General features: G+C 37.8%; 1 protein-coding gene across 1 annotated transcript in view; it reads left to right on the top strand.

The window, feature by feature from the left end:
- CFAP47 (cilia and flagella associated protein 47) overlaps positions 1-10,993 on the top strand; it is a 506,331-nt gene extending 495,338 nt beyond the window's left edge. Inside the window, exons 64-65 of the mRNA XM_021681266.1 lie at positions 5,531-5,699; positions 10,781-10,993. Coding sequence (XP_021536941.1) covers positions 5,531-5,699; positions 10,781-10,993 — 382 coding nt within the window. The remainder of the gene's footprint in view (positions 1-5,530; positions 5,700-10,780) is intronic.
- The last annotated feature ends 1,935 nt before the right edge of the window (positions 10,994-12,928 follow it).

Raw genomic sequence — 12,928 nt, 5'->3', positions numbered from 1 at the left:
TCTTGGCATATAGTTGTTGATAATAATTTCTAAGAATTGTTTCTATTTCCTTGGTGTTAGTCATGATCTCTCCCCTTTCATTCATAATTTTATTAATTTGGGTCCTTTTTCTTTTCTTTTGGGTAAGTCTGGCCAGTGGTTTATCGATCTTATTAATTCTTTCAAAGAACCAACTTCTAGTTTCGTTGTTCTGGTCTACTGTGTTTCTGGTTTCTAATTCATTGATCTCTGCTCTAATTTTAATTATTTCTCTTCTAGTGCATGGCTTAGGCATCGTTTGTTGCTTTTTCTCTAGTTCTTTAAGATGTAGAGTTAGTAGGTGAATTCAGGATTTTTCTGTTTTTTTGAGTGAGGCTTGGATGGCTATGTATTTCCCCCTTAGGACCGCCTTTGCAGTATCCCATAGGTTTTGGACCGATGTGTTTTCGTTCTCATTGATTTCCATGAATTGTTTAAGTTCTTCTTTGATTTCCTGGTTGACCCAAACATTCTTGAGCAGAGTGGTCTTTAGTTTCCAAGTGTTTGAATTTCTGCCAAATTTTTTCTTGTGATTGAGTTCCAGTTTTAGAGCACTGTGGTCTGAGAATATGCAGGGAATAATCTCAATCTTTTGGTATTGGTTGAGACTTGATTTGTGACCCAGTATATGGTCTATTCTGGAGAAAGATCCATGTGCACTCGAGAAGAATGAGTATTCTGTTGTTTTAGGGTGGAATGTTCTGTAAATATCTATGAGGTCCATCTGGTCCAATGTATCATTCAAAGCTCTTGTTTCCTTGTTGATTTTCTGCTTAGGTGATCTGTCCATTGCTGAGAGTGGAGTATTGAGGTCCCCTACAATTAACGTATTGTTATCAATATGACTCTTTATTTTGGTTAAAAGTTGGCTTATGTAGATGGCTGCTCCCATGTTGGGGGCGTAGATATTTATAATTGTTAGATCTTCTTGTTGGATAGACCCTTTAAGAATGATATAGTGTCCCTCTGTGTCTCTAATTACAGACTTTAGTTTAAAATCTAATTTGTCTGATACAAGAATTGCTACCCCAGCTCTCTTTTGAGGTCCACTGCCATGGAAGTTGGATCTCCATCCCTTCACTTTCAGTCTGGATGTATCTTTAGGTTCAAAATGAGTCTCTTGTAGACAGCATATGGATAGGTCCTGTCTTTTTATCCAGTCTGCAACCCTGTGCTGTTTTATGGGAGCGTTTAGGCCATTCACGTGGAGAGTGATTATTGAAAGGTATGAATTAATTGTCATCATGTTGCCTGTGAAGACGTTGTTTTTATAGATTGTCCCTGTAAATTTCTGTTGTAGATCACTCTTGGGGTCTTTCTCCTTTTATAGAACCCCCCTTAATATTTCTTGCAGGGCCGGCTTAGTGGTCACATATTCTTTCAGTTTCTGCCGGTCGTGGAAGCTCTGCATCTCTCCATCCATTCTAAATGACAGACTTGCCGGATAAAGTATTCTTCACTGCATGTTCTTCTCATTTCGTACCCTGAATATGTCTTGCCAGGCCTTTCTGGCTTGCCAGGTCTCTGTGGATAGGTCTGACATTATTCTGATGTTCCTCCCTCTGTACATAAGGACTCTCTTCCCCCTAACTGCCCTTAAGATGGTTTCCTTGGTTCTAAGATTTGCAAGTTTTACTATTACATGCTGGGGTGTTGGCCTGTTTTCCTTGATCTTAGGAGGGGTCCTCTCTGCCTCTAGGACTCGAATGTTTGTTTCATTCCCCAGATTAGGGACGTTCTCAGCTACGATTGCTCAAATATATCTTCTCGTCCTCTCTCTCCCTCCACTCCCTCTGGGATTCCAATGATTCTGACGTTGGAACGCTTCATGGTATCACTTATTTCTCTGATTCTATTTTCATGGATTCTGAGTTGTTTTTCCCTGGCCTCCTCTTTGCCCTTTTTATCTATTATATTGTCTTCCAGGTCGCTTATTCGCTCTTCTGCCTCAGTTACCCTCGCTGTTAGATTATCTAGATTGGATTGGATCTCATTGATAGCATTTTTAAGTTCTGCCAATTCACCTTTTATTTCTGCCCTTAGAGACTCTATGTTGCCATTAATTGATTTCTCCATTCTAGCCATTGTCTTCACAATTGCTAGCCTGAATTCCATCTCCGACTTCTTGGTTATATCTGCATCCATTTGTAAATCTGCAACATAAGTCATAATCTCTGAGTCTTTTCTATTTTGGGTGTTCCTCCTCCTAGTCATTCTGTGGATGGGTGTTTGAGGGAATGTATAGAGTCCAAATTATTGACCAGAACCCAAGCAAGATGCACCTGTTTTCTTGGGACCTTAGGGTTGCTGGCCTCTTGTTTTCCCAGCCTGTCTTCTGCAGGAGGGGCCTGCCGCACTGTTACTCAGGCAACCCTGTTTGGGTGATATTGCCCTGCCCCCCTGTTGTGGGGGATGGGCTCAGCAGGAATCAGTTTTTTGGGCTTTTGTTCTCTGGCGGCTTTCCCTGGCAGCTTTCTGTGTCTCTTCCGTGAGTCAGAGCAGAAGAGACCGCTTCCAACCCTCTGCCTCAGAGCAGAGAGATCTCAGTCTGTTCTTCAGTGAGCTCTCCAGGCCACACTCTCTCCGTTTCTATCCGTGCTGCTATAAACTGCAGCGGCCTGGGTTGTGCACCCCTCCACAGCTCTCCCAGTCCTGCCTCCAGGTCGGGGCATGTCTCTGCCCTTTGTGCTTCTAAAACCGCCAGCCACTCTCAGTTTGCATGGCGCTCCAGGTTTCCGCCCCAGGGGCTGCCCTAAAGTCCTTTCCCTGCCACTACTGGTCTGCGAGTCTGTGCCCGTCCCCAGCATGCGAGGCTATCACTCACCGGTGGTGTAGGATCCCCACGGTCAGGCACCCTCCCGCTGCTGTTTATCCTCTGATATCTGCCCGCGGAATCACGGCTCCCCGCTTCGTACCTAGATCTTCTTACATCTCAGGCTGGTTTCGTGGGTGCTCAGAGTGGTCTGGTAGATATCCAACTCAATTCCGGGGACCAGTTGAAATAGGGTCCCCTGCTCCTCTGCCATCTTTCCCCCCTCCTGGCCGTTATTTCTTTAAGTAAGTTTTCTGCCCCTATTTCTCCCTTCTTTTGAGACTCATTATGTGTATATTGGCAACTTGACGTTGCTGTATAAGTCCTTTAGATTTTCTTTACTCTGTTTCATTTCTTTTTCCTTTTGCTCCTCTAACTGGATGATTTCAAATGACTTATCTTTGGGTTCCCTGATTACTTCTGCTTGATCAAATCCATTGTTGAAACACTCTAGTGAGTTTTTCAGTTCAGTTATTCTTCAGCTCTAAAATTTGTTTGGCCTTTTTAATATTTTCTCTTTGTTTTGTTCATGCATTATTTTCCTGATAGTGTTGAGCATCTTCGTGACAGTTTTTTTAATAATTGATCAGTAATTCCTCTACTTTCATTTCTTTATGATGTGTTTCTAGAGATTTCTTTTGTTCCTTTAATTGAATAATTCTTTCCTGTCTTCATGTTCTTTGTAACTTTGTGTTGATATCCCCACATTTGAAAAAAAAAAAAAAGCCACCTCTCTCAGTCTTCATAGACTAGCTTCATGCAGGGAAAGATCTTCACCACTCAGACCAACTAGAGATCCTGGGGACACCTCAGATCTTTTTTGTGAGTATATCTGTCTGAACTTGTGTGTGAAGATTACAGGGGTTTGCTGGTTTCTAATTTTTCAGGAGTTCCTAACCTCTTGCTCTCTTTGCTGTCTGTCTTCTGTACCCTGGCACTCTGAAGCAGCAATACACCAACCAGATCTTTTATTATTTTTTTCCTCAGTAGCCTTTAGGTATCTAGATTTTGCCAAGTTCTGTCAGTTCTCTGAGACAGGATGGACATAAACTAGAATGTTGGGCAGCCTACTGAAAAGCTAGGAAGTTTGACAGATGTTCCACTCTTCTTTTTCCACACTTAAGGAGACGCTTCTGAGCTGTATCAACCTGCTGGGACCTCCGGAGCACCAGCACCCTGCCCAGCTTGTTCTTAGAAGCCCCCATGCATCTATAGTATGTCAGGTCCCATCAGTACTTCAAGACAAGCAAGACAGAAGCCAGTCCCTCAGGCAGCACCCCTTCACATTCCAACCAGAAATCCAATTGTTGGATATTTGGTCTACTCTTCTCTTTCCTTCCCCAGGGTAAAATGGAAGCTGAGACTTTCCTCCCAATCATGTGCTATTGCACGGGTGTGGGGGGCAGACTGTGGTGAGAGCATGCCACAAGTTTTCCTCCTGACTTCAAAACAGCTGATTTTGTGCTCACCTAGAAGGCAGACGTCTCTTAACTAGTTTCTGAATTTCTCACAATGGGAATTGGTCTTTGTATTGTTGTTCCTTGGGAGAAAAGAGGGTCTGGGTCTTCCTATTCCACCAGAACCCCTGGGTATTCTGTTTTATACATTTTTAAAATTTATTGCATCATGCATCATTGCCTGATAATAAGCATTGGTAATAAGATGTTTTAAAACAACAATCATAATAATGATTATATTAATATTGATTAAACCTTATAGAGCACTTCCTACATGTCAGGTACTGATCGAATGGCTTTATAGAGGTTATTAAATTCATTTAACAGATATGAAAACTGAGGTACAAAAAAGTAAATTGTCTAAAGTTATGCACCTACATGGAGCTGGGATTCCAATCCAGGCCATCCATATCCATAGTCCACTTTCTCAAACCCTCTGAGATGATACTCAATACATTTGCTGAGTGGATCACTGAGTCCCAACCTGAATCTCCCATCTCCTTTTCTATGATTCACTGTTGGATCTGTTCTAGGAAACTGTTCTTTACCTTCTACTTGCATCTCCCCAGAAAGTTTGGATTTAAAATTCCTCGTGTACGACTTCCCATGCAGTGTACTCCTCCCCTGTTTTATTCTACCAAATGAGTTCCTCAACTTCTTTTACCATCTTCATCTCAAATGTAATCAACCTTGACATGAAAATGGTCACTTGAATCCTAAATGCTGCTCAGTTCACTTCAGATCATAGCAACTCATCTTCAGGCTCAAGAATCTTTAATGAACCTGCAAAGTGCAAAGTACTTTCATCTCACTTAACAAGTGGAAAGCTAAAGGAGAGTGAGCAACCACATTGGAATAGTAATAAAAACAAAGGCTTCATGATAGCTGTTCTAGCCATGCATTTTGGATATGAATTTATTTACAAATGATTACATTTTAATATGGGACATTGAGTTCTTCAAATTTTTATAGGGACAGCATTTTATTCTTTGTACACTAAAAACATAAGACGTAATTTTAAAAATCTTTAAGATTCCATTCTGTCACCCTGGGAAGAATGACACTTCAGTAATTTTTAAAAGGCCTCCTCACTCTTATAAAGTAACACGCATTAGGCTCATAGCTGCATGGCAGCATTAAAGTTTAACTGTAGTCCTATGCAACAGGATATAAATTCTATCCATCAAGTGCTCACAAAGAGTAATGATAAAATTTAAAGTTAATATTTATATTTTTGTTCTAGAAATCCCGAGCCGTTCACTGCATACTTCCTACCTGGCAGTGATCCTGAGTTTTTTGTGAAACCTCAGGTTGGAGAACTTCCTCCTTTTGACAGTGAAGGAACTGTCCTCCTTGTGGGTTTTAAACCCCGAATGTACAGTAGGAAATACAAAGCAACATTAGCAATACAGGTGAGTTCTTTGATGTCACTAAAGGCATGAAAGGAGAAAAGGTTTCACCCAAGTAAAGAATAGCAACATTACCTTGCAAAAGCCAACATATTTCAACTGCTCTGTCTTGTTTTAATTTTCTTTTGCCCAGTAAAGAACTTGTAAATATGGAATATAGCAAAAAAGTTATCATCACCAGTGGGAAGTAAGAAATTATTTCTCTTCCATATTAAGAAAATGCAGAAGAGATAAATATTGACTGTAAAGTGATTTGTATATTCACATATTGTTATCTGTAATAACACATTCAAGGACTTCAGGTGATTTGAGACAGAGATTTTGAAATCTTTAAGGCATAAGGTACTGTCAAAATGTTAAAGTCGAAAATGAAGAAAATTAAATAGAAGATAAAACTGATTTTGAATGGAGAAAAACCCAATGTAGTGAGCCATTAATATAAAAGTCTGCTCAAGTGATCATCTTATTAAAAGGTAAGGTAAACACAATTTTGAAAATTTATGCAGTAAGCAAAATTTCTCCATCAGATTTCACACATGTATTTTACTAATGGCTTTTAGGCTAAAAAGAACTTTCAAATTATTTCTGAAAAGATGCCTATTGCCAGTATCTAGTTTCAGTAGCACAGACACAAAGGACGTGTGGTCATGTTTCAAGACACAACCACTGGTGCCACAGTGATTACTAGACTTCTAAATCAGACACTAATTAGGCAGTGCCATGGGCAGAAAAATGTGTTGTTACTGTTTTAATGAATAGAGAAAAGAATAATGTTGAATATGTCTCAAGAAAATTATTTATATTTTTCATCTTTCTGGGAATTCTTACAACCCAGGTAATAAAAATATAAAACCTCTGGAGCCTTGCTGCACATCGCCCTTTGCTATATAGATGCTTGATTTAAAATGTGATCATGTCGTACCTGCTCCTTAAGAATAAGGACATACTCTTACTCTAAGGGGATTAAATGACATATTTAAAAACAGGTTTACAAATGAAAATGATGTTTATTTCACCTAGTAAACATTTCTGAAATTAACTGTGTTGGGGGCTTTCCCAACAAAATCTGTGCCCTGTTTCCCTATGTTGACTTGACAGTTAAATCACTGGAAGCAGAATTAAGGGGTTTCTGTGAGAGAATAAGTTGACATATGGGATCAAATGAAAATGTGAAATTTTCATTTAGTCTGAAGTGGTACAGTCTGATAAAGCTTTTGTGGGGAAAATTGAGATTGTAATGTGTTTAAGAAATCACTATTTTGTTGATTCTACTTTTATTTTGGAAAATTCCAAATGTGAGTAGAAATAGAATAATCTACATACATTCATCTTCCAGTATGAACACTTATCAAATCATGGCCAATTCAAGTATATTCCCACCCCCTTCCCCATATTCCATATTAATTTGAAGAAAATCCCAGACATCCTATTTTCTTCAACTATTTCCTATTAATCTCTAAAAGACCAAAATTGTAACCATGATACCATTATCACATCTAAAAATTTACAATAATTTCTTAATATCACGACATCAGATATCCATTTAGTGTTCAAATTTCCAATTGACTCATAAATCTCATATTCATATTTTTTAACTTAAAAAAAGTATTAACTTACAAGAAGTTGCAAAAATAGTACATAGAGTCCTGTGAATCCTTCTCCCAGCTTTTCCCAATGGTGAGATTTTATAGAGCTATAGTACTATATTTAAATACTGTTAACTAAGCTAGAGACCTTATTTCATTTTCAGCATTTTTCACATATATTTGTGTGTGTGTGTGGTTCTAGGCACTTTGAACCCATGTATAGATCTGTATAACTACAGTCACAACTGAGATACAGAACTCCTCCAACACAACTGTGAGAACTGGTAACAGTATGGAAACTGTCCTGCTAACTCCTTATGGTCACATCTAATACTGTAACTCCTTCTTTACCCTGGCAACCACTAACCTTTTCTCTATCTCTACAATTTTCTAGTTTCTAGAATATTACATAAATGGAATCATACTCTATGTAACCTTTGGAGATTGGCTTTTTATGCTGAGTATAATGCCCTTGAGTCATAAAATTTATTGCATATATCAAATCAATGACTTTGAAATCACGGTTCAAACATTGTCTGATTCTAAAACCCTGCTCTTAATGACAACACCATGATATCTCACATGATAAATGTGAAGAATTTTAAAAGTTAATTCATTATCTAAATAAAAATTGCTGTGTATGGTATTATCATCTTTTTTAAACTGTTGATTTTAAGCATTAAATCAATTAATACTTATATATGAAACATATGACCTTCATTGTGTTTTACTTAGAAATAAAAATGAGGATCTTTAAGAACAGTTTAGTTAAATATTAACCTACAGAGGGGCGCCTGGGTGGCTCAGTTGGTTAAGCGACTGCCTTCGGCTCGGGTCATGATCCTGGAGTCCCTGGATCGAGTCCCGCATCGGGCTCCCTGCTTGGCAGGGAGTCTGCTTCTCCCTCTGACCCTCCCCCCTCTCATGTGCTCTCTCTCTCTCTCATTCTCTCTGTCTCAAATAAATAAATAATAATTTTTAAAAAATCTTTAAATATTAACCTACAGAAACTTCAACAACTACATTAGCAAGCTTCATGGGTTCCCTTTCAATTAAACCATATTTAGAATGATTAAAAACTGCTTTTTCCCTATTATTAAACAAGGCATATAGCACTAGCTTTGAGAGACTTAAGTTAACTTGGTCAGACTGTTACAAAAAGCAATGTTATTCAAAGAGAATAAATAGTCCACTCAACTTTCCATGGTGGACATGATAAATCTTAAATAGTTTATACAAAAATATGAAAGCTATCCGAATTATCCAAGATAAAACATATAATGCTTGTACAAAAGTAATATCTATGGACCTGTTATAACTAGAGACATAATCAGATGTAAGTAATATGCATGTAAATGCATTGCTTTTATTTTTTATTTTTTTTTTATTCTTATGTTAATCCCCATACATTACATCATTAGTTTTAGATGAAGTGTTCCATGATTCATTGTTTGTGCATAACACCCAGTGCTCCATGCAGAATGTGCCCTCCTCAATACCCACCACCAGGCTAACCCATCCTCCCACCCCCCTCCCCTCTAGAACCCTCAGTTTGTTTTTCAGAGTCCATCGTCTCTCGTGGTTCATCTACCCCTCCGATTTCCCCCGCTTCATTCTTCCCCTCCCGCTACCTTCTTCTTTTTTTTTTTTCTTAACATATATTGCATTATTTGTTTCAGAGGTACAGATCTGAGATTCAACAGTCTTACACAATTCACAGCGCTCACCATAGCACATACCCTCCCCAATGTCTATCACCCAGCCACCCCATCCCTCCCACCCCACCCCCCACTCCAGCAACCCTGTTTGTTTCCTGAGATCAAGAATTCCTCATATCAGTGAGATCATATGATACATGTCTTTCTCTGTTTGACTTATTTTGCTCAACATAATACCCTCCAGTTCCATCCATGTCGTTGCAAATGGCAAGATCTCATTCCTTTTGATGGCTGCATAATATTCCATTGTATATATATACCACATCTTCTTTATCCATTCATCTGTCGATGGACATCTTGGCTCTTTCCACAGTTTGGCTATTGTGGACATTGCTGCTATAAACATCGGGGTGCACGTACCCTTTTGGGTCCCTACTTTTGTATCTTTGGGGTAAATACCCAGTAGTGCAATTGCTGGATCATATGGTAGCTGTATTTTCAACTTTTTGAGGAACCTCCATACTGTTTTCCAGAGTGGCTGCACCAGCTTGTAAATGCATTGCTTTTAAAGGAATAAATCATTGTCATGAAACTATAAGAAGTGGCATTTTATTTATATATATAAATCGTGGTTTGTATTTTCTCTTAAGCAGACCTGAAATAGGGATTCGAATCCAAGTAGCATATTTCCTACATGATCTCAAGAAACAGATGCAAGAAAGCCAAGATATGAGACAGAAAAGGAATGGAAACCAATAGAGGGTGCTTTTTCAAGGCAATTACCACAGTGGGCATCTGGAATTTAATCCCATGGGATTTCTATGGAAAATAGTGTGGAACACACTACAGAATATTTACACCTGATGGGGCTAGAGAGTTGTGGGGGGGGTTGTTTTTTGTTTTGTTTTGTTTTCTGAAAAACTCTTGAGTCAAGAGGTATAGATATTGGCAATTGGAAGCTGGGGCAGGCAATGAAATGGAAATACCTGAGGGATGTGGGTCGGCATAGCCCACATCTGCTAATGGGCTGTTTCCATTCATAAGAATGTGTCCTTTAAAGCATAGCTTTGAGCATTCATTCCGTGAGTTCTTTGGCTGATACCTTTTCATACTACAAAGACATTACTGAAATATGGAAATTTCATCTGTTTAAAAAATAGTTGTTTTTTTTTAATTTCTTTAAATAAGTAGTTGAGGAGTATAATTGTCAATTTGACATTCTTTTGTAAAACCAACAGTGATTCTCAGAGGCACTAGTGACGTGGAGGTATTGATTTATTCTTATATTATTTTAACATAAGCTTTTTAATTTATATTTTCAAAAGGAGATTCAGAGTGGAAGACACAGAGCTATATCTTTAAAGTATTTTCAAAAACACAATGAGTCACTGTATTTATTTACAACTTGAAGAAAGTTAACTCTAGAAATGAGAACTGTAGTATTTAATTTTTATAAAATAAACATATTCTTATTACCATATAGAGTGTTGGAATAAAGGACATGAATGACTTCTTACAAATTTATTTTCTATTTGGATTATATATATTTATGTATATATATATACACACATACACAGATCAGATGGATGCTTATTTCACCCTCAGGGCAGACCTCTAACTTTGAGAGACTTTTTAGTGAGTGGTTCTTAATTCATAAAGCTAAATGCTTTCTTGAATTTATTTCCCATGTTAATTATTTATTACGGGCACACTTTCAGTTTTGTACATTTCCCATACCTTGCATGGAGAAGAGAGACCATATTAATTTGGTAAACTTTTTCCTATAGCTTTCTCAGTCCCTGAATATTTCATGTAAAATCTCTCCTCTCTTTGTTTTCAGACACCGGACATGTACTGGTTGTATGATATCAATGGATTACCTCAAGTTACCGTGCCACCGATGAATGTAAAAGCCAAAATTGACACTACTAATGAGAGGTTTCAGAGCAAGCCAGTTCGTCGGCGCAATATTATCCGTGAAAATGCTAAACTCACAAGGACGGGGGTGTCCTCTACCATCAAGGGTGCACCTTTGATGTTGAAGAATAAATAAATACTTTTTTCCAAAATATTTTTTGGCCTCAAGTAGAATTAAACATATTTTCATGATTGTTCTTTCATCTTTTGGAATATTTCTGATGAGTAATATTTCAATTATAATAGGCCTTCTCTATTTTATTTTTTAAACTCTATGTTGCACCTGATTTCTGTTATGTGTGTCTTTTAAAATGGACTAGTTGCGATTATTGGGATTGGTTCACTTTTAAGGTGCGGGGTACGTTTGTAGTAAAAAAATGATTTCAACTTAAAAATCGATGCATGTAAGTATATGTAGTCCATCCACTCCTATATTGAGTCTTTAAATAATATAGATATATTTCAAAATGATCCTGGGGAAAATTCATTTTCTCAAAGTAAAGGAAAAGTATTTTGCTCGGTACTTATCATTCAGGAAAAATATAATAATAAATAGTCAATATGGACCATCTTGAAGAGAATTTGGCACAAAATGACTGGCTTTACCACAAATTATTCATTCATACGATTTTAAGGACATCACTTACCCTTTTTGTGCCCTGTTTTCTTATGTGCAAAACAAAAGAACTATAGTAGGACAAGAGTTGGCAAACTATATAGATCTAGTCTACTGCCTATTTTTATATACCTACTAACAGATAAAGATTTTTACATTTTTAAATGATTGAAATAATTAATAGAAGAATATTAAGTAACATAAGAAAACTGCATAAAATTCAAATTTCAGGGTGGCCTGGGTGACTCAGTTGGTTAAGCATCCAACTCTTGATTTCAGCTGAGGTCATGATCTCAGGGTCCTGGGATCAAGCCCCGCGTTGGGCTCTGTGCTCAGAGGGGAGTCTGCTTGTGATTCTCGCTCTTCCTCTCCCTCTGCTCCCCCACTCCATGTGTGCTCTCTCTCTCTCTAAACTAATAAATAAATAAATAAATCTTTTTAAAAAATTCAAATTTTATTGTCTATAAATAAAGTTTTATGAAAGCATAGCCCCAGTCATGTCTTTGTGTCCTGTCGATGGTTGTTTCCGTGCTGTAACCCCAAGCTCCAATGGACGGAAACCATATGGCTACAAAGTTTTAAAGATTTACTCTCAGGTACTTTACAGAAAATATTTGGCAACCCTCTACTAGAGTAGGAATGGCCTTTAGGAACCACTGTAGGTTGATTATAATTTCTTCCCAAGGTGTTAAGTGGAATTGTAGGGACACATCTATGCAATCACTTAGTTTTGTCTGCAGGTATTGAAGTAGAGGAGAGTGGAGGCCCATGTACCTCAGAGTTGCCATCCCCAAAAAGGACAAAAGCTAAAATTCTGTGAATCTCCAAAAGCGTTTCTTCTTCTCTGGCTCTCTAAAGATTTTTCTTTGAATAGAGTCATAGATTATCTGTCTGTCCTTTCTTCTGCTGTACTGTGTGTGTGAGGAGGGGTTTGGTCAGTCTCTGAGTATATTTCTCACAAAGCCTTTATAAAACTTCCCCAAATCCTTAGGAAAGTAAAATCATATTTGCCATGAACATATGGTGTTTATATTGGTGTTTTTATATTTTGGTGTTTATGGTAATACATAATATTTAAAAAATCTTAAACCTCTTATGTTGAGCCTTCACAATTGCTCTCCTATCTGAAATTCTCCAATAATTTGAAACTGTTGCACTGTATACTTTCCACTATTTCTTAGTCCAGCACTTGTGAATATCAATGGCCCCTAAGACCAAAAGGCATCAAATTAATTCAGAGACTAGAGCAGTTACACGGGGAGTATGGCAAGTAACCAGAAAGCGGTCTAACAATATCCACAGACTTCTTCCTTATCTCTAGAGGACAAAGAACACGCTATAGTGTGCTAAAGTTTATATCTTCATATTGAAAAAGGAGTTTGAAAAAGCGGTAAGAGGTTTTACTTGGAGTTTCTTACTTGAGGACCACAATTTGCTCATTAGCAAGGGAATTTC

The sequence above is a fragment of the Neomonachus schauinslandi genome, chromosome X (assembly GCF_002201575.2).
Source record: "Neomonachus schauinslandi chromosome X, ASM220157v2, whole genome shotgun sequence".
Classification (NCBI taxonomy): Eukaryota; Metazoa; Chordata; class Mammalia; order Carnivora; family Phocidae; genus Neomonachus; species Neomonachus schauinslandi.
The sequence above is the reverse complement of the archived record's forward strand: the minus strand, read 5'-3'. Positions and strand labels throughout refer to the sequence as shown.